Below are 25,561 nucleotides of genomic sequence, written 5' to 3'. Positions count from 1 at the left end.
CAGCACATCAGTGTGTGTGTAATAAAACTATTCTTGTAGCTCATGCTATTAGTAGCAACGTAGGGTCGAATGATGTGTATTAAAAAAAATATTAATTATTAAATTGATTAACATTATCAACGGAATCTAATCAAATTATTTCCTTATTTATTTTTTTTTTTTAAAGGCCAAATAATATACAAAAATGCTTCACAGAGTTATTATAGCTGGAAAAAATAACTAGGTGGTGGATATAAAGGAAATAAGTAAATAAATAAATAAATAAATAAATAAAATAATTTCTGTGCAGCCTCCAGGGGAGCATTCATGCAGTCAAATAATGATATTATTATAATTTCATTCATATTTAATTATGTATTTAATTGAACTTCTTTTTTAATAATTTATTAATATTGCTTAATTATGTATTTACTTATCATTTAATTTTTCTTTCATTTTTACCTATTATTATTTAATTATTAGATTTGCTGCTTCATGTGTAATGGACGAATCAACGAGTCTTCTCTTCAGAAAATCACCACTTTAGCTTCACATTTACATTTAGAGTGTTTTTCTACACAGTTTGTGACTGAAGTGTGTACAAAAACACTCAAACACACACACTCTCAACATACACACACTCTTAACACACACTCTCTCAACACACACACTCTTAACACACACTCTCATTGTGCCCAGGACACTTGATTAACTGTTTAATAAATCTTTAAGTGTCCTGCACTACAGTAATATTAAACATTCTTCTGCACTACTTAACAAAGTAAATAAGTTTAAACACTCAAAAAAAAGTCGCATTAAACTGGACATTTCTGAAAATATGTACTTTATTATGTATTTCATTATGTATTTTCAATTATTTGCCTAAAAAGATTTTCTTAGGATTATCTTAGGATTTTTTTTTCTTTTTTTTCTTATAAAAATCTGAAAACCAAAAACATAAACCAGTAAATCATTCATAATGGCATAATTGGGATTGAAAAAAAAGGATTACAATGATGAAACTTGTTCAACGGATTTTATGTTTATTAATATCTTATTAATGTCTTATTTGCTTGTTTGGTCACTTGAATGAATGTAATCCCAAAGCAAGCAGAGCAATGCTAAGATAAAATAAACTAAAATAACCTAAAATAAAATAAACTAAACTAAAATAAAATAAAACAAAATAAAAATTTTATACACGAATATATTAAAAAAAAAAAATATATATATATATATATATATATATATATATATATATATATTACATTATATAATATTATATGTATTATATATAATTATATATTATATATATTTTATATAAGAAGAGGGACAAATTAATTAATCAAATCAAATCACTTTTGTTTTTATGGTGCTTTTAGCAATGGATATGATCGTGGAACAGCTTTAGATAAATTAAAGATTAAAGATTAAAGATTAATTTTAAAATGAACATATAAATGTAACCGTAAAATTAATATAGACACATCCCCACATTTATTTATTTATTTATTTATTTAATTTATTTATTTTATTTTTTTATTTATTTATATTTTTGGTTTGTGTTTGTTGATTTATTAAATGGTCACTAGCTGCAAAATGTTTAAGTGTTGCTGGACCAAAGCAGCTTTCAAATGTATCCTTAAATTAAATAGAAATACATCCTTAATTTATTGGTTTGTTTGTTTGTTTGTTTGTTTGTTTACCAATGAAGCTGCAAAACATTTGAATTCTGGGTAGAGAAATATATTAAAAAGCTTAAAAACTTCCACAGAGACAATCGTGTATGCGGTACTAACCTTAGCGTTCTGCATGGCCGAGAAGCGCAGAAGGAGGCAAAACAAACACATAATTACATACACATAAACAAAGTGATTCTTAAATAACATATAAATAACAATACTAAAGATATTCTTTAAATATAAATATCATTTATTATTACAGAAATGAAGCCAAGAGTAAGAAGGAAGCAGCAGTAAGGGCTGTAATGATGGTTGATAAGCACAAGATGGCGCCACAGGCACTTACAGACGGCGAGGTGGCGGCCGAGAGCAGAGGGAGGATCCCACCACAGGCGATGATGATGTTGTCCACCATCTGTGAGATGAGGTGAATAGTGTTGTGTACAAATATGATGTTCTCATTGCTGTTCACAAAGTCCATGACTGACTTGGTTGAGTGGCTATGAGAGAGAGGGAGAGAGAGAGAGAGAGAGAGAGAGGGAGAGAGAGAGAGAGAGAGAGAGAGGGAGAGAGAGAGAGAGACAGAGAGAGAGAGAAGAGAAGGACATTATTCCTTCTGGTGTTAATAATTAAAAAGGTAACAGCATGATATCAAACACTGACTGTAATTTAATCGTACCAATTCCATATGCAATACAATTCATTTTATTCTAATTTATTTCATCATTACTAAGCAATGAAGTCTGATACTCTCTAGAAATATAGAGCTCCTCTAAAAGAACCCTTAAAATGTCCATGTAGAACTTTACAGTGAGGCTTTACAGAAGAACTCTCAACACACACACACTCAACACACACACACACACTCAACACACACACTCAACACACACACACACACTCAACACACACACTCAACACACACACACACTCTCAACACACACACACACTCTCAACACACACACTCAACACACACACACACTCTCAACACACACACACACTCTCAACACACACACACACTCTCAACACACACACTCAACACACACACACACTCAACACACACACTCAACACACACACACACACTCAACACACACACTCAACACACACACTCAACACACACACACACACTCAACACACACACACTCAACACACACACTCAACACACACACTCAACACACACACACACACTCAACACACACACTCAACACACACACTCAACACACACACACACACTCAACACACACACACACTCAACACACACACTCAACACACACACACACTCAACACACACACACACACACTCAACACACACACACACTCAACACACACACTCAACACACAAACACACACTCAACACACACACTCAACACACAAACACACACTCAACACACACTCAACACACACACACACTCAACACTCAACACACACACTCAACACACACACACACTCTCAACACACACACACACTCTCAACACACACACTCAACACACACACACACACTCAACACACACACACACACACTCAACACACACACACACTCAACACACACACTCAACACACACACACACACTCTCAACACACACACACACACTCTCAACACACACACACACACTCAACACACACACACACACTCAACACACACACTCAACACACACACACACACTCTCAACACACACACACACTCAACACACACACACACACACTCAACACACACACACACACACACTCAACACACACACTCAACACACACACACACACCCAACACACACACTCAACACACACACACACACTCAACACACACACTCAACACACACACACACACTCAACACACACACTCAACACACACACACACTCAACACACACACACACACTCAACACACACACTCAACACACAAACACACACTCAACACACACACTCAACACACAAACACACACTCAACACACACACACACTCAACACACACTCAACACACACACTCAACACACACACACACACTCAACACACACACACACACTCAACACACACACTCAACACACACACACTCAACACACACACACACACACTCTCAACACACACACACACACACTCAACACACACACACACTCTCAACACACACACTCAACACACACACACACTCTCAACACACACACTCTCAACACACACTCTCAACACACACACACACACTCAACACACACACTCTCTCAACACACACACACACTCAACACACACACACACTCAACACACACACACACTCTCAACACACACACTCAACACTCAACACACACACACACTCAACACACACACACTCTCAACACACACACACACACACTCAACACACACACACTCAACACACACTCAACACACACACTCAACACACACACACACTCAACACACACACACACACACACACTCAACACACACTACTCTGTGTACAGAAACACACACACACACTCAACACACACACACACACACTCAACACACACTCAACACACACACTCAACACACACACACACTCTCAACACACACACTCAACACACACACACACTCTCAACACACACACTCTCAACACACACTCTCAACACACACACACACACTCAACACACACACTCTCTCAACACACACACACACTCAACACACACACACACTCAACACACACACTCAACACTCAACACATACACACACTCAACACACACACTCAACACACACACACTCTCAACACACACACACACACACTCAACACACACACACTCAACACACACACACACTCAACACACACACACTCTCAACACACACACACACTCTCAACACACACACTCAACACACACACACACACTCTCAACACACACACACACACTCAACACACACACACACACTCTCAACACACACACACACACTCAACACACACACTCTCAACACACACACTCAACACACACACACACACACTCAACACACACTCTCAACACACACACACACACTCAACACACACTCTCAACACACACACACACACTCAACACACACTCAACACACACACACACACTCAACTCACACACACACACACTCTCAACACACACACACTCTCAACACACACACTCAACACACACACACACACACTCAACACACTCTCAACACACACTCTCAACACACACACACTCTCAACACACACACACACTCTCAACACACACTCAACACACACACACACTCTCAACACACACACACACTCAACACACACACACACTCTCAACACACACACACACTCTCAACACACACACACACACTCAACACACACACACACACACTCAACACACACACACACTCAACACACACACACTCTCTCGACACACACACACACACACTCAACACACACACACACTCAACACACACACACTCTCTCGACACACACACACACACACTCAACACACACACACACTCAACACACACACTCAACACACACACACACACACACACACACTCAACACACACACACTCAATACACACACACACACTCAACACACACACACACACACTCAACACACACACACTCTCAACACACACACAGTCAACACACTCTCAACACACACTCAATACACACACACACACTCAACACACACACACACACTCAACACACACACTCAACACACACTCTCTCAACACACACTCAACACACACACACACTCTCAACACACACACACACTCTCTCAACGCACACACTCAACACACACACACAACACACACACACACACTCAACACACACACACACTCAACACACACACACTCAACACACACACACACACTCAACACACACACACACAACACACACACACTCAACACACACACACACACACTCAACACACACACTCAACACACACACACACACACACTCAACACACACACACACTCAACACACACACACACACACACACTCAACACACACACTCAACACACACACACACAACACACACACACACTCAACACACACACACTCTCAACACACACACACACACACTCAACACACACACACAAACTCAACACACACACACACACACACTCAACACACACACACTCTCAACACACACACTCAACACACACACACAATCAACACACACACTCAACACACACACACACTCAACAGACACACACTCTCAACACACACACTCAACACACACACACACACTCAACACACACACACACTCTCAACACACACACTCAACACACACACTCTCAACACACACTCAACACACACACACACACACACACACTCAACACACACACACACACACTCAACACACACACACACACTCAACACACACACACACACACTCAACACACACACTCAACACACACACACACACACACTCAACACACACACACACACACTCAACACACACACACACACACTCAACACACACACTCAACACACACACTCAACACACACACACTCTCAACACACACACTCAACACACACACACACACTCAACACACTCTCTCTCAACACACTCTCTCTCAACACACACACACTCTCAACACACACACACACACACTCAACACACACACACTCTCAACACACACACTCAAAACACACACACACACTCAACACACTCTCTCTCAACACACACACACAATCTCAACACACACACACACACACACACTCAACACACACACACTCTCAACACACACACTCAACACACACACACACTCAACACACACACTCAACACACACACACACACACTCAACACACACACTCAACACACACACTCAACACACACACACTCTCAACACACACACACACACACTCAACACACACACTCAACACACACACACACACTCAACACACACACACACTCAACACACACACTCAACACACACACACACACACTCAACACACTCTCAACACACTCTCAACACAACACACTCAACACAACACACTCAACACACACTACTCTGTGTACAGAAACACACACAACACACTCAACACACTCAACACACACACACACACTCAACACACACACTCAACACACACACACACACTCAACACACACACACACTCAACACACACACTCAACACACACACACACACACTCAACACACACACTCAACACACACACACTCAACACACACACACACACTCAACACACACACACTCAACACACACACACTCAACACACACTCTCTCAACACACACACTCTCAACACACACACTCAACACACACACACACTCAACACACACTCTCTCAACACACACACTCAACACACACACACACTCAACACACACTCTCTCAACACACACACTCAACACACACTCTCAACACACACACACTCAACACACACACACACACACACTCAACACACACACACTCAACACACTCTCTCAACACACACACACACTCTCAACACACACACACACTCTCAACACACACACACACTCAACACACACTCAACACACACTCTCTCAACACACACACTCAACACACACACACTCAACACACACACTCTCAACACACACTCTCAACACACACACACACTCTCAACACACACACACACACTCTCAACACACACACTCAACACACACTCTCTCGACACACACACACTCAACACACACACTCAACACACACACTCAACACACACACACACTCAACACACACTCAACACACACTCTCTCAACACACACACACACTCTCAACACACACACACACACACTCAACACACACACACACTCTCAACACACACTCCCTCGACACACACTCAACACACACACACTCAACACACACACACACTCAACACACACACACACTCTCAACACACACACACACTCAACACACACACACACTCTCAACACACACACTCAACACACACACACTCTCAACACACACACAGTCAACACACTCTCAACACACACACTCTCAACACACACACACTCAACACACACTCTCTCAACACATACACACACACACTCAACACACACTCTCAACACACACACACTCAACACACACACTCTCAACACACACACTCAACACACACACACACACACTCAACACACACTCTCTCAAGACACACACACACACTCAACACACACACTCTCAACACACACACACTCAACACACACACTCTCAACACACACACACTCTCAACACACTCTCAACACACACACACAATCTCAACACACCCACTCAACACACACACACACACTCAACACACACTCTCTCAACACACACACACACACTCAACACACACACTCTCAACACACACACACACTCAACACACACACTCTCAACACACACACACACACTCAACACACACACACACTCAACACACACACTCTCAACACACACACTCTCAACACACTCTCTCAACACAAACACACAATCTCAACACACTCTCTCAACACACACACACACACACAACACACACTCTCTCAACACACACACTCAACACACACTCTCTCAACACACTCTCAGCATTCACTCTCAACACACACTCTCTCTCAACACACTCTCAACATTCACTCTCAACACACACTCTCAACATTCACTCTCAACACACACTCAACATTCACTCTCAACATTCACTCTCAACACACACTCTCTCTCAACACACCCTCAACATTCACTCTCAACACACGCTCTCAACATTCACTCTCAACATACACTCTCAACACACACTCTCTCAACACACTCTCTCAACACACACTCTCAACACACACTCTCAACACACACTCTCTCAACACACACACACACTCAACACACACACTCAACACACTCTCTCAACACACTCTCTCTCAAGACACTCTCAACATTCACTCTCAATACACACTCTCTTAACACACACTCTCAACACACACTCTCAACACACACTCTCAACATTCACTCTCACCACACACTCTCAACACACACACACTCAACATTCACTCTCAACACACACTCTCAACACACACACTCTCAACATTCACCTTCAACACACTCTCAACATTCACTCTCAACACACACTCTCAACACACACTCTCTCAACATTCACTCTCAACACACACTCTCTCTCAACACACTCTCAACATTCACTCTCAACACACACTCTCAACATTCACTCTCAACACACACTCTCAACACACTCAACACACACTCTCAACACACACTCTCTCAACACACTCTCAGCATTCACTCTCAACACACACTCTCTCTCAACACACTCTCAACATTCACTCTCAACACACACTCTCAACACACACTCAACATTCACTCTCAACACACACACTCTCAACACACACACTCTCAACATTCACTCTCAACACACTCTCAACATTCACTCTCAACACACACACTCTCAACATTCACTCTCAACACACTCTCAACATTCACTCTCAACACACACACTCTCAACATTCACTCTCAACACACACTCTCAACACACACTCTCAACACACTCTCAACACTCACTCTCAACATTCACTCTCAACACACACTCTCAACACACACTCTCTCAACACACTCAACACACACTCTCAACACACTCTCAACACACACTCTCTCAACACACTCTCTCTCAACACACACTCTCAACACACTCTCTCTCCACACTCCCTCTCAACACACTCTCTCTCAACACTCTCAACACACACTCTCAACACACACTCTCAACACTCTCTCAACACACACTCTCAACACACACTCTCAACACACTCTCTCTCAACACACACTCTCAACACACTCCCTCTCAACACACTCTCTCTCAACACACACTTTCAACACACTCTCTCAACACACTCTCTCAACACACTCTCTCTCAACACACTCTCAACACACACTCTCAACACACTCTCTCTCAACACACTCTCAACACACACTCTCAACACACTCTCTCTCAACACACTCTCAACACACACTCTCAACACACTCTCTCTCAACACACTCTCAACACACACTCCCTCTCAACACACTCTCAACACACACTCTCAACACACTCTCTCTCAACACACTCCCTCTCAACACACTCTCTCTCAACATTCACTCTCAACACACACTCTCAACACACACTCTCTCAACACACTCTCTCTCAACACACTCAACACACACTCTCAACACACACTCTCAACACACACTCTCAACACACACTCTCAACACACTCTCAACACACTCTCTCAACACACACTCTCTGAACACACACTCTCTCAACACACTCTCTCAACACACACAACATTCACTCTGAACACACTCAACACACTCTCTCAACACACACTCTCAACACACTCTCTCAACACACACTCTCAACACACTCTCTCAACACACTCCCTCTCAACACACTCTCTCTCAACACTCACTCTCAACACACTCTCTCAACACTCACCAAACACACTCTCAACACACTCTCTCAACACTCAACACACACTCTCTCAACACACACTCTCAACACACTCTCTCAACACTCAACACACACACACTCTCAACACACTCTCTCAACACTCAACACACACTCTCAACACACTCTCTCAACACTCAACACACACACTCTCAACACACTCTCTCAACACACTTTCTCAACACACTCTCTCAACACACACTCTCTCAACGCACTCTCTCAACACTCAACACACACTCTCTCAACACACACTCTCAACACACACTCTCAACACACTCTCTCAACACTCAACACACACACACTCTCAACACTCTCTCTCAACATTCACTCTCAACACACACTCTCTCAACAGACACTCTCTCAACACACACTCTCAACACTACTCTCAAAACACACTCTCAACACACACTCTCTCAACACTCACTCTCAACACACACTCTCAACACTCACTCTCAACACACACTCTCAACATTCACACTCAACACACTCTCTCAATACACTCAACATACACTCTCAACACACACTCTCTCAACACACTCAACACACACTCTCAACATTCACTCTCAGCATTCACTCTCAACACACACTCTCAACACACTCTCTCTCAACACACTCAACACACTCTCTCAACACACTCTCTCTCAACACTCACTCTCAACACACACTCTCAACACACACTCTCAACACATTCAACACACACTCTCAACACACACTCTCAACACTCACTCTCAACATTCACTCTCAACACACACTCTCAACACACACTCTCTCAACACACTCTCTCTCAACACACACTCTCAACACTCTCTCAACACACACTCTCAACACACACTCTCAACACACACTCTCTCAACACACTCTCTCAACACTCGCTCTCAACACACATTCTCAACACACACAGACTCTCTCAACACACTCAACATTCACTCTCAACACACACTCTCAACACACACTCTCTCAACACACACTCTCAACACTCACTCTCAACACACACTCTCAACACACACTCTCTCAACACACACTCTCAACACTCACTCTCAACACACACTCTCAACACTCACTCTCAACACACACTCTCAACATTCACTCTCAACACACTGTCTCAACACACTCAACATACACTCTCAACACACACTCTCAACACACTCAACATTCACTCTCAACATTCACTCTCAACACACACTCTCAACACACACTCTCAACATTCACTCTCAACACACTCTCAACACACTCTCTCTCAACACACTCAACACACACTCTCAACACACACTCTCTCAACACACTCTCAACACACTCAACAGTCACTCTCAACACACTCTCAACACACACTCTCAACATTCACTCTCAACACACACTCTCAACACACACTCTCTCAACAGACACTCTCTCAACACACACTCTCAACACTACTCTCAACACACACTCTCAACACACACTCTCTCAACACTCACTCTCAACACACACTCTCAAACACACTCTCTCAAACACACACTCTCAACATTCACACTCAACACACTCTCTCAATACACTCAACACACACTCTCAACACACACTCTCTCAACACACTCAACACACACTCTCAACATTCACTCTCAACATTCACTCTCAACACACACTCTCAACACACTCTCTCTCAACACACTCAACACACACTCTCAACACACACTCTCTCAACACTCACTCTCAACACACACTCTCAACACACACTCTCAACACATTCAACACACACTCTCAACACACACTCTCAACACTCACTCTCAACATTCACTCTCAACACACACTCTCAACACACACTCTCTCAACACACTCTCTCTCAACACACACTCTCAACACTCTCTCAACACACACTCTCAACACACTCTCTCTCAACACTCACTCTCAACACACACTCTCAACACACACTCTCAACACATTCAACACACACTCTCAACACACACTCTCAACACTCACTCTCAACATTCACTCTCAACACACACTCTCAACACACACTCTCTCAACACACTCTCTCTCAACACACACTCTCAACACTCTCTCAACACACACTCTCAACACACTCTCTCTCAACACTCTCTCTCAACACACACTCTCAACACTCTCTCTCAACACACACTCTCAACACACACTCTCTCAACACACTCAACACACACTCTCAACACACACTCTCTCTCAACACACACTCTCTCAACACTCTCTCAACACACACTCTCAACACACTCTCTCTCAACACTCTCTCTCAACACACACTCTCAACACTCTCTCTCAACACACACTCTCAACACACTCTCTCTCAACACTCTCTCTCAACACACACTCTCAACACACTCTCTCTCAACACACACTCTCAACAAACACTCTCTCAACACTCAACACACTCTCTCAACACACACTCTCTCAACACTCACTCTCAACACACACTCTCAACACACACTCTCAACACTCACTCTCAACACACTCTCTCAACACTCACTCTCAACACACACTCTCAACACACTCTCTCAACACTCACTCTCAACACACTCTCTCAACACTCAACACACACACTCTCAACACTCAACACACACTCTCAACACACACTCTCAACACACACTCTCAACACACTCTCTCAACACTCACTCTCAACACACTCTCTCAACACTCAACACACTCTCTCAACACACACTCTCTCAACACTCACTCTCAACACACACTCTCAACACACACTCTCAACACTCACTCTCAACACACACTCTCTCAACACTCACTCTCAACACACACTCTCAACACACTCTCTCAACACTCACTCTCAACACACTCTCTCAACACTCAACACACACACTCTCAACACTCAACACACACTCTCAACACACACTCTCAACACACACTCTCAACACACTCTCTCAACACTCACTCTCAACACACTCTCTCAACACTCAACACACACTCTCTCAACACACACTCTCTCAACACACACTCTCTCAACGCACTCTCTCAACACTCAACACACACTCTCAACACACTCTCTCTCAACACTCTCTCTCAACACACACTCTCAACACACACTCTCAACACACACTCTCTCAACACTCAACACACTCTCTCAACACACACTCTCTCAACACTCACTCTCAACACACACTCTCAACACACACTCTCAACACACACTCTCTCAACACACACTCTCAACACACACTCTCTCAACACACACTCTCTCAACACACACTCTCAACACTCACTCTCAACACACACTCTCTCAACACACACTCTCTCAACACACACTCTCAACACTCACTCTCAACACACACTCTCAACACACACTCTCTCAACACACACTCTCTCAACACACTCTCTCTCAACACACTCAACATTCACTCTCAACACACACTCTCAACACACACTCTCAACACACACTCTCTCAACACTCACTCTCAACACACACTCTCAACACACACACACACACTCTCAACACACACAGACTCTCTCAACACACTCAACATTCACTCTCAACACACACTCTCAACACACACTCTCTCAACACACACTCTCAACACACACTCTCAACACACACTCTCTCAACACACACTCTCTCAACACACACTCTCTCAACACACACTCTCAACACTCACTCTCAACACACACTCTCAACACTCACTCTCAACACACACTCTCAACATTCACTCTCAACACACACTCTCTCAATACATTCAACATACACTCTCAACACACACTCTCTCAACACACACTCTCTCAACACACTCAACACACACTCTCAACATTCACTCTCAACACACTCTCTCAACACACTCAACATACACTCTCAACACACACTCTCAACACACTCAACACACACTCTCAACATTCACTCTCAACACACTCTCTCAACACACTCAACATTCACTCTCAACACACACTCTCAACACACTCTCTCTCAACACACTCAACACACACTCTCAACACACACTCTCTCAACACACTCTCTCTCAACACACTCAACATTCACTCTCAACACACACTCTCAACACACACTCTCAACATTCACTCTCAACACACACTCTCAACACACACTCTCTCAACACACACTCTCAACAGACACTCTCAACACTACTCTCAACACACACTCTCAACACACACTCTCTCAACACTCACTCTCAACACACTCTCTCAACACACTCTCTCTCAACACTCACTCTCAACACACACTCTCAACACACACTCTCAACACATTCAACACACACTCTCAACACACACTCTCAACACACTCTCAACACTCACTCTCAACACACACTCTCAACACTCACTCTCAACATTCACTCTCAACACACACTCTCAACACACACTCTCTCAACACACTCAACACACACCCTCAACACACACTCTCTCAACACACTCTCTCTCAACACACACTCTCTCAACACTCTCTCAACACACACTCTCAACACACTCTCTCTCAACACTCTCAACACACACTCTCAACACTCTCTCTCAACACACACTCTCAACACACTCTCTCTCAACACACTCTCTCAACACACACTCTCAACACACTCTCTCTCAACACACACTCTCAACACACACTCTCTCAACACTCAACACACACTCTCAACACACACTCTCTCAACACTCACTCTCAACACACACTCTCAACACACACTCTCAACACTCACTCTCAACACACACTCTCTCAACACTCACTCTCAACACACACTCTCTCAACACACTCTCTCAACACTCACTCTCAACACACTCTCTCAACACTCAACACACACACTCTCAACACTCAACACACACTCTCAACACACACTCTCAACACACACTCTCAACACACTCTCTCAACACTCACTCTCAACACACTCTCTCAACACTCAACACACACACTCTCAACACACTCTCTCAACACTCAACACACACTCTCTCAACACACACTTTCTCAACACACTCTCTCAACACACACTCTCTCAACGCACTCTCTCAACACTCAACACACACTCTCAACACACTCTCTCAACACTCACTCTCAACACACTCTCTCAACACTCAACACACACACTCTCAACACTCAACACACACTCTCAACACACACTCTCAACACACTCTCAACACACTCTCTCAACACTCACTCTCAACACACTCTCTCAACACTCAACACACACACTCTCAACACACTCTCTCAACACTCAACACACACTCTCTCAACACACACTTTCTCAACACACTCTCTCAACACACACTCTCTCAACGCACTCTCTCAACACTCAACACACACTCTCAACACACACTCTCAACACACACTCTCAACACACTCTCTCAACACTCAACACACACTCTCAACACACTCTCTCAACACACACTATCAACAAGACACTCAACACTCACTCGCAACACATACTCTCAACACACTCTCAACACACTCTCTCAACACACACTCTCTCAACACACACTCTCAACACACTCTCAACACTCAACACACTTTCTCAACACACACTCTCTCAACACACTCTCTCAACACTCACTCTCAACACACTCTCTCTCCACACTCCCTCTCAACACACTCTCTCAACACACACTCTCTCAACACACTCTCTCAACACACTCTCAACACACTCTCTCTCCACACTCCCTCTCAACACACTCTCTCAACACACTCTCTCAACACACACTCTCAACACTCTCTCTCAACACACACTCTCAACACACTCTCTCTACACACTCCCTCTCAACACACTCTCTCAACACACACACTCTCAACACACTCTCTCAACACTCAACACACACTCTCTCAACACACACTTTCTCAACACACTCTCTCAACACACACTCTCTCAACACACACTCTCTCAACGCACTCTCTCAACACACACTCTCAACACACACTCTCAACACACTCTCTCAACACACACTCTCAACACTCAACACACACTCTCAACACACACTCTCAACACACACTATCAACAAGACACTCAACACTCACTCGCAACACATTCTCTCAACACACACTTTCTCAACACACTCTCTCAACACACACTCTCTCAACACACACTCTCAACACACTCTCAACACTCAACACACTTTCTCAACACACACTCTCAACACACTCTCTCAACACACACTCTCAACACACTCTCTCTCCACACTCCCTCTCAACACACACTCTCTCAACACACTCTCTCAACACACACTCTCAACACACTCTCTCTCCACACTCCCTCTCAACACACTCTCTCAACACACTCTCTCAACACTCAACACACTCCCTCTCAACACACTCTCTCTCAACACACACTTTCAACACACTCTCTCAACACACTCTCTCAACACACTCTCTCTCAACACACTCTCAACACACACTCTCAACACACTCTCTCTCAACACACTCTCAACACACACTCTCAACACACTCCCTCTCAACACACTCTCTCTCAACACACTCTCAACACACACTCTCAACACACTCCCTCTCAACACACTCTCTCTCAACACACACTCTCAACACACTCCCTCTCAACACACTCTCAACACACACTCTCAACACACTCTCAACACACACTCTCAACACACACTCTCAACACTCTCTCTCAACATTCACTCTCAACACACACTCTCAACACACACTCTCAACACACACTCTCTCAACACACTCTCTCTCAACACACTCAACACACACTCTCAACACACACTCTCAACACACTCTCTCAACACACTCTCTCTGAACACACTCAACACACTCTCTCAACACACACTCTCAACACACTCTCTCAACACACACTCTCAACACTCCCTCTCAACACACACTCTCTCAACACTCTCTCAACACACACTCTCAACACACTCTCTCTCAACACTCTCTCTCAACACACACTCTCAACACTCTCTCTCAACACACACTCTCAACACACTCTCTCTCAACACTCTCTCTCAACACACACTCTCAACACACTCTCTCTCAACACACACTCTCAACACACACTCTCTCAACACTCAACACACTCTCTCAACACTCACTCTCAACACACACTCTCAACACACACTCTCAACACACACTCTCAACACTCACTCTCAACACACACTCTCTCAACACTCACTCTCAACACACTCTCTCAACACACACTCTCAACACACTCTCTCAACACTCACTCTCAACACACTCTCTCAACACTCAACACACACACTATCAACACTCAACACACACTCTCTCAACACACTCTCTCAACACACACTCTCAACACACAATCTCAACACACACTCTCAACACTCACTCTCAACACACTCTCTCAACACTCAACACACACACTCTCAACACACTCTCTCAACACTCAACACACACTCTCTCAACACACACTTTCTCAACACAATCTCTCAACACACACTCTCTCAACGCACTCTCTCAACACTCAACACACACTCTCAACACACACTCTCAACACACTCTCTCAAGACACACTCTCAACACTCAACACACACTCTCAACACACTCTCTCAACATACACTATCAACAAGACACTCAACACTCACTCGCAACACATTCTCTCAACACACACTCTCAACACACTCTCTCTCAACACTCTCTCTCAACACACACTCTCAACACTCTCTCTCAACACACACTCTCAACACACTCTCTCTCAACACTCTCTCTCAACACACACTCTCAACACACTCTCTCTCAACACACACTCTCAACACACACTCTCTCAACACTCAACACACTCTCTCAACACACACTCTCTCAACACTCACTCTCAACACACACTCTCAACACACACTCTCAACACTCACTCTCAACACACACTCTCTCAACACTCACTCTCAACACACACTCTCAACACACTCTCTCAACACTCACTCTCAACACACTCTCTCAACACTCAACACACACACTCTCAACACTCAACACACACTCTCTCAACACACTCTCTCAACACACACTCTCAACACACACTCTCAACACACTCTCTCAACATACACTATCAACAAGACACTCAACACTCACTCGCAACACATTCTCTCAACACACACTCTCAACACACTCTCTCTCAACACTCTCTCTCAACACACACTCTCAACACTCTCTCTCAACACACACTCTCAACACACTCTCTCTCAACACTCTCTCTCAACACACACTCTCAACACACTCTCTCTCAACACACACTCTCAACACACACTCTCTCAACACTCAACACACTCTCTCAACACACACTCTCTCAACACTCACTCTCAACACACACTCTCAACACACACTCTCAACACACACTCTCAACACTCACTCTCAACACACACTCTCAACACTCACTCTCAACACACACTCTCTCAACACTCACTCTCAACACACACTCTCAACACACTCTCTCAACACTCACTCTCAACACTCACTCTCAACACACACTCTCTCAACACTCACTCTCAACACACACTCTCAACACACTCTCTCAACACTCACTCTCAACACACTCTCTCAACACTCAACACACACACTCTCAACACTCAACACACACTCTCTCAACACACTCTCTCAACACACACTCTCAACACACACTCTCAACACACTCTCTCAACATACACTCTCAACACTCTCTCTCAACACACACTCTCAACACACTCTCTCTCAACACTCTCTCTCAACACACACTCTCTCAACACTCTCTCAACACACACTCTCAACACACTCTCTCTCAACACTCTCTCTCAACACACACTCTCAACACTCTCTCTCAACACACACTCTCAACACACTCTCTCTCAACACTCACTCTCAACACACACTCTCAACATTCACTCTCAACACACACTCTCTCAACATTCACTCTCAACACACACTCTCAACACACACTCTCAACATTCACTCTCAACACACACTCTCAACACACACTCTCTCAACACACACTCTCAACACACACTCTCAACACACACTCTCTCAACACACACTCTCAACACACTCTCTCAACACTCAACACACTTTCTCAACACACACTCTCAACACACACTCTCAACACTCAACACACACACTATCAACACTCAACACACACTCTCTCAACACACTATCAACAAGACACTCAACACTCACTCGCAACACATACTCTCAACACACTCTCAACACACTCTCTCAACACTCACCACACACACTCTCAACACACTCTCTCAACACTCAACACACACTCTCTCAACACACACTCTCAACACACACTCTCAACACACTCTCTCAACACTCCTCAACACTCAACACACACTCTCAACACACACTCTCAACACACTCTCTCAAGACACACTCTCAACACTCAACACACACTCTCAACACACTCTCTCAACATACACTATCAACAAGACACTCAACACTCACTCGCAACACATTCTCTCAACACACACTCTCAACACACTCTCTCTCAACACTCTCTCTCAACACACACTCACAACACACTCTCTCAACACACACTCTCAACACACTCTCTCTCAACACTCTCTCTCAACACACACTCTCAACACACTCTCTCTCAACACACACTCTCAACACACACTCTCTCAACACTCAACACACTCTCTCAACACACACTCTCTCAACACTCACTCTCAACACACACTCTCAACACACACTCTCAACACACACTCTCAACACTCACTCTCAACACACACTCTCTCAACACTCACTCTCAACACACTCTCTCAACACACACTCTCAACACACACTCTCAACACACTCTCTCAACATACACTATCAACAAGACACTCAACACTCACTCGCAACACATTCTCTCAACACACACTCTCAACACACTCTCTCTCAACACTCTCTCTCAACACACACTCTCAACACTCTCTCTCAACACACACTCTCAACACACTCTCTCTCAACACTCTCTCTCAACACACACTCTCAACACACTCTCTCTCAACACACACTCTCAACACACACTCTCTCAACACTCAACACACTCTCTCAACACACACTCTCTCAACACTCTCAACATTCACTCTCAACACACACTCTCAACACACACTCTCAACACTCACTCTCAACACACACTCTCAACACACACTCTCAACACACACTCTCAACACACACTCTCAACACACACTCTCAACACACTCTCTCAACACTCACTCTCTCAACACTCACTCTCAACACACACTCTCTCAACACTCACTCTCAACACACACTCTCAACACACTCTCTCAACACTCACTCTCAACACACTCTCTCAACACTCAACACACACACTCTCAACACTCAACACACACTCTCTCAACACACTCTCTCAACACACACTCTCAACACACACTCTCAACACACTCTCTCAACATACACTCTCAACACTCTCTCTCAACACACACTCTCAACACACTCTCTCTCAACACTCTCTCTCAACACACACTCTCAACACACTCTCTCTCAACACACACTCTCAACACACACTCTCTCAACACTCAACACACTCTCTCAACACACACTCTCTCAACACTCACTCTCAACACACACTCTCAACACTCACTCTCAACACACACTCTCTCAACACTCACTCTCAACACACACTCTCAACACTCACTCTCAACACACACTCTCAACACACACTCTCAACACACACTCTCAACACACACTCTCAACACACACTCTCTCAACACACACTCTCAACACTCACTCTCAACACACTCTCAACACTCACTCTCAACACTCTCTCTCCACTCAACTCACACTCTCTCAACACTCTCTCTCAACACACACTCTCAACACACACTCTCAACACACACTCTCAACACACTCTCTCAACACTCACTCTCAACACACTCTCTCAACACTCACCACACACACTCTCAACACACTCTCTCAACACTCAACACACACTCTCTCAACACACACTTTCTCAACACACTCTCTCAACACACACTCTCTCAACGCACTCTCTCAACACTCAACACACACTCTCAACACACTCTCTCAAGACACACTCTCAACACTCAACACACTCTCTCAACACACTCTCTCAACATACACTATCAACAAGACACTCAACACTCACTCGCAACACATTCTCTCAACACACACTTTCTCAACACACTCTCTCAACACACACTCTCTCAACACACACTCTCAACACACTCTCAACACTCAACACACTTTCTCAACACACACTCTCAACACACACTCTCTCAACACACTCTCTCAACACACACTCTCAACACACTCTCTCAACACACTCTCAACACTCAACACACTTTCTCAACACACACTCTCAACACACTCTCTCAACACTCTCTCTCAACACACTCTCTCAACACACTCCCTCTCAACACACTCTCTCTCAACACACACTCTCTCAACACTCTCTCAACACACACTCTCAACACACTCTCTCTCAACACACACTCTCAACACTCTCTCTCAACACACACTCTCAACACACTCTCTCTCAACACTCTCTCTCAACACTCAACACACACTCTCAACACTCACTCTCAACACACACTCTCTCAACACTCACTCTCAACACACTCTCTCAACACTCAACACACACACTCTCAACACTCAACACACTCTCTCAACACACTCTCTCAACACTCACTCTCAACACACACTCTCAACACACTCTCTCAACACTCACTCTCAACACACTCTCTCAACACTCAACACACACACTCTCAACACACTCTCTCAACACTCAACACACACTCTCTCAACACACACTTTCTCAACACACTCTCTCAACACACACTCTCTCAACACACACTCTCTCAACGCACTCTCTCAACACTCAACACACACTCTCTCAACACACACTTTCTCAACACACACTCTCAACACACACTCTCAACACACTCTCTCAACACACACTCTCAACACTCAACACACACTCTCAACACACTCTCTCAACACACACTATCAACAAGACACTCAACACTCACTCGCAACACACTCTCTCAACACACACTCTCAACACACTCTCTCAACACACACTCTCTCAACACACTCTCTCAACACTCAACACACTTTCTCAACACACACTCTCAACACACACTATTAACACACTCTCTCAACACATTCTCTCAACACACACTTTCTCAACACACTCTCTCAACACACACTCTCAACACACTCTCTCAACACACACTCTCTCAACACACTCTCTCAACACACACTCTCTCAACACACACTCTCAACACACTCTCTCAACACACACTCTCTCAACACACTCTCTCAACACACACTCTCAACACACTCTCTCTCCACACTCCCTCTCAACACACTCTCTCAACACACACTCTCTCAACACACTCTCTCAACACACACTCTCAACACACTCTCTCTCCACACTCCCTCTCAACACACTCTCTCAACACACTCTCTCAACACTCAACACACTTTCTCAACACACACTCTCAACACAATCTCTCAACACACACTCTCTCAACACACACTCTCAACACACACTCTCAACACACTCTCTCAACACTCACTCTCAACACACTCTCTCAACACACTCTCTCAACACACACTCTCTCAACACTCACTCTCAACACACTCTCTCAACACTCAACACACACTCTCTCAACACACTCTCTCAACACACACTCTCAACACACACTATCAACAAGACACTCAACACTCACTCGCAACACACTCTCTCAACACACACTTTCTCAACACACTCTCTCAACACACACTCTCTCAACACACACTTTCTCAACACACACTCTCTCAACACACACTTTCTCAACACACACTCTCTCAACACACACTATCAACAAGACACTCAACACTCACTCGCAACACACTCTCTCAACACACACTTTCTCAACACACACTCTCAACACACACTCTCTCAACACACACTCTCTCAACACACTCTCTCAACACTCAACACACTCTGTCAACACACACTCTCAACACTCAACACACACTCTCTCAACACACACATACATGAACCCTATAAATCAGAACTCTACAAAAAAACTATACTAAAAAAGTGTAGTTAAGTATATTAAATAAATATACATAAAATATAAAGGGCTTAATTGAGCAGGCCATGTAAAAGGAGACTGTAACATCTACAGCATCTAACTGATTCAACTGGACGGAGACTGACCTCCTCCATACGTGCAGGTCTGCCTCGAGAGCGAAGAGCAGGTCAGTGAGTAAGCGCTGGTGCATCGGTGACCATTTGAACTCTGGGATGCGGAACATGGTGGTGCGAGGACCCGGGCTGAACTGACGCCGCTGCTCCTCGCTCATAGGCATGACTCTGAAGCCCAGGTCCACCCTCACGTCTCTGTCCAACAGTCCACCCGCTCTACCATGGACATCCTAGAAAGCCACAAAATATCCATTCATTTTCTGTAGCACTTATCCTACACACTCGTGGTCCTCGGCAAGGGTCTGCAACCTTCAACAGCAAAAGAAGCATTTTTGCCCCTTTCCCATAGAATAAAATTTACACTGAGCCACAAAACCTATTTTAATAGCATACAGGTAAGCCAGAATCGTCGGCAAATGAATCTGCCCATAAAGCATTAAACATTCTATTTTCTTCCGGAGACTTTTCTTTTTTTGGATTTTTTTTTTTTGGAACCGAATGCCGGCAAAGTTTCAATCAGCAAAAGCTGTTTGGAAAGAATCAACCCACGATACCAACGTTCCCTTCAGCATGCGTTCTACAGCTAGGTGATTTTTCGGGTGTTTTTTTGTTGACAGATCGGTGGTGTGGGTGGTCTGTTCTATTTTTAGCCCAAGCTTGGTGGCACGACTTCCTGTGAGGAGCCTTGACATGAAATGCTTGGCTTGGGTCAGCTCTGTAAGCAGCCATACAGTTTACATACACTTCATATTGGTCATCTTGGTCATATTTTTGGGCGGCTGGAACGGATTATCTGCATTTACATTATTTCTAATGGGAAAATTCGTTTTTGCCTCCAGAATGAATTAAGTTCATATGCCAAGGTTCCCCTGTATTACAGTAGAACAATACATCGGACATCATTATTATTTATATTCCCTTTTTCTCCTCCTTCATAAATGTAAAAAATCAGGCAGCTCTGGAAATAACAGTGAATTACTTCAACCATTTTGATCAAAGTGAATTGCTGCAATCATGCTGATTATAGTAATCAGAGGTTTTACAATATTATAGCCACTTTTTTATGCTTTCCAACACGAGTGCACTGAAAATCCCACTTTTCTTTTAAGTCGTGTTGTAACGAGCAATCGTATTTTTGTCAAGCAACGCTCACGTGGAAAAGACAAACTGCTATGTGACAATTTATCTGAAGCTTACATATTACACTGGGTTTTCGTAAACGTTATTAAGCATTGCATGAATCTTTGAGGGCAGCAGGGTGGCTTAGTGGTTAGCACTGTTGCCTCACAGCAAGAAGGTCCTGGGTTCAAACAGGCAGGGGCCTTTCTGTGTGGAGTTAGCATGTTAGCATGTTGCCTCACAGCAAGAAGGTCCTGGGTACGAACAGGCAGGGGCCTTTCTGTGTGGAGTTTGCATGTTCTCCCCATGCCTGTGTGGGTTTACTCCGGGTACTCCGGTTTCCTCCCACAGTCCAAAAACATGTACATTAGGTTGATTGGTAATTCTAAATTGCCCATAGGAGTGTGTGTGGTTGTCTGTCTATATGTGTGGCCCTGTGATGGACTGGTGACCTGTCCAGGGTGTACCCCTGCCGTTCGCCCAGTATGTGCTGGGATAGGCTCCAGCAGATCCCCTTGACCCTAATTAGGATTAAAGTGGGTAGAGAAAATGGATGAATGGATGAATCTTTGATGAAGGATTATGTCTCATGAGAAAGGATAAAAGTTTAAATGAAACATACTGAGTCTTGAGTTGAGTCTTTACTAACAACACTTGCACCAATTCATTACTTTCATTATGAAGCCCCTATGACAGCTAATAATTCTCTTAAACTCAGTCAATTCATTAAAAACATTAAAATTAATTCATTGAGCTTTGTTCTGTCTTTTCTCTTCTATCTAAGATATTGTTTTCACACAAGTCTTTTTGAGATTCTTCAACATACCTTTATAAATGTGTGATAAGGGTTCTATGTACAGTAGCTATACTTCAAATACTATTTTGTAACAGTTGACTTAAGGGCAGTGTTTATAAAGCCACGTGTCAACAACGTAGGATTTTTAAGATAACTGACAAAAACCAGCATAAATAAATGCTGATTTGATCAAGTGTCGTAGCTTTTGTTGCTGTTATAACACTTTTTTTTTCACTGATTTACAGTCTAAGCTAAAAATGCAAGCTCCTGTAATTTATAAAAAATGTATTTGACAGGTAAGCTTTACATAAAAATAATAAGGTTTATTTTTTAAATCTTACAAGCATAAGAAATATAATACTACATAAACAAAGTGACATTGTTGATTCACTTTCTAATTTGCTTCACTTCATGATCATTATGCATCTCTGTTATTTGTACCAGAAGCATACTGAGTAACAAAATCAGCTGTCATGATGCTTTAAGTTAAAAAGCATCATTGCTGTCTTAACCCTTTTGACCAGTACGCTGGTGATCCGTCAGCAGAATGGAAACGGACGTATGGGTCGTTTTCAATCAGTGTAAAGAAATGAAGTGAGGCTGTGAGTC

The 25,561-nt window shown here is 43.6% G+C and overlaps 1 protein-coding gene across 1 annotated transcript in view; it reads right to left on the bottom strand.

Moving 5' to 3' along the window:
* nbeab (neurobeachin b) overlaps window positions 1-25,561 on the bottom strand; it is a 451,655-nt gene that overhangs the window by 235,319 nt on the left and 190,775 nt on the right. Inside the window, exons 23-25 of the mRNA XM_058413684.1 lie at window positions 23,050-23,267; window positions 2,008-2,161; window positions 1,779-1,787 (exon numbers count right to left, since the gene is read on the bottom strand). Coding sequence (XP_058269667.1) covers window positions 1,779-1,787; window positions 2,008-2,161; window positions 23,050-23,267 — 381 coding nt within the window. The remainder of the gene's footprint in view (window positions 1-1,778; window positions 1,788-2,007; window positions 2,162-23,049; window positions 23,268-25,561) is intronic.

Source organism: Hemibagrus wyckioides, linkage group LG17 (assembly GCF_019097595.1).
Source record: "Hemibagrus wyckioides isolate EC202008001 linkage group LG17, SWU_Hwy_1.0, whole genome shotgun sequence".
Classification (NCBI taxonomy): domain Eukaryota; kingdom Metazoa; phylum Chordata; class Actinopteri; order Siluriformes; family Bagridae; genus Hemibagrus; species Hemibagrus wyckioides.
This window is presented reverse-complemented; position numbering and strand designations above follow the sequence as displayed.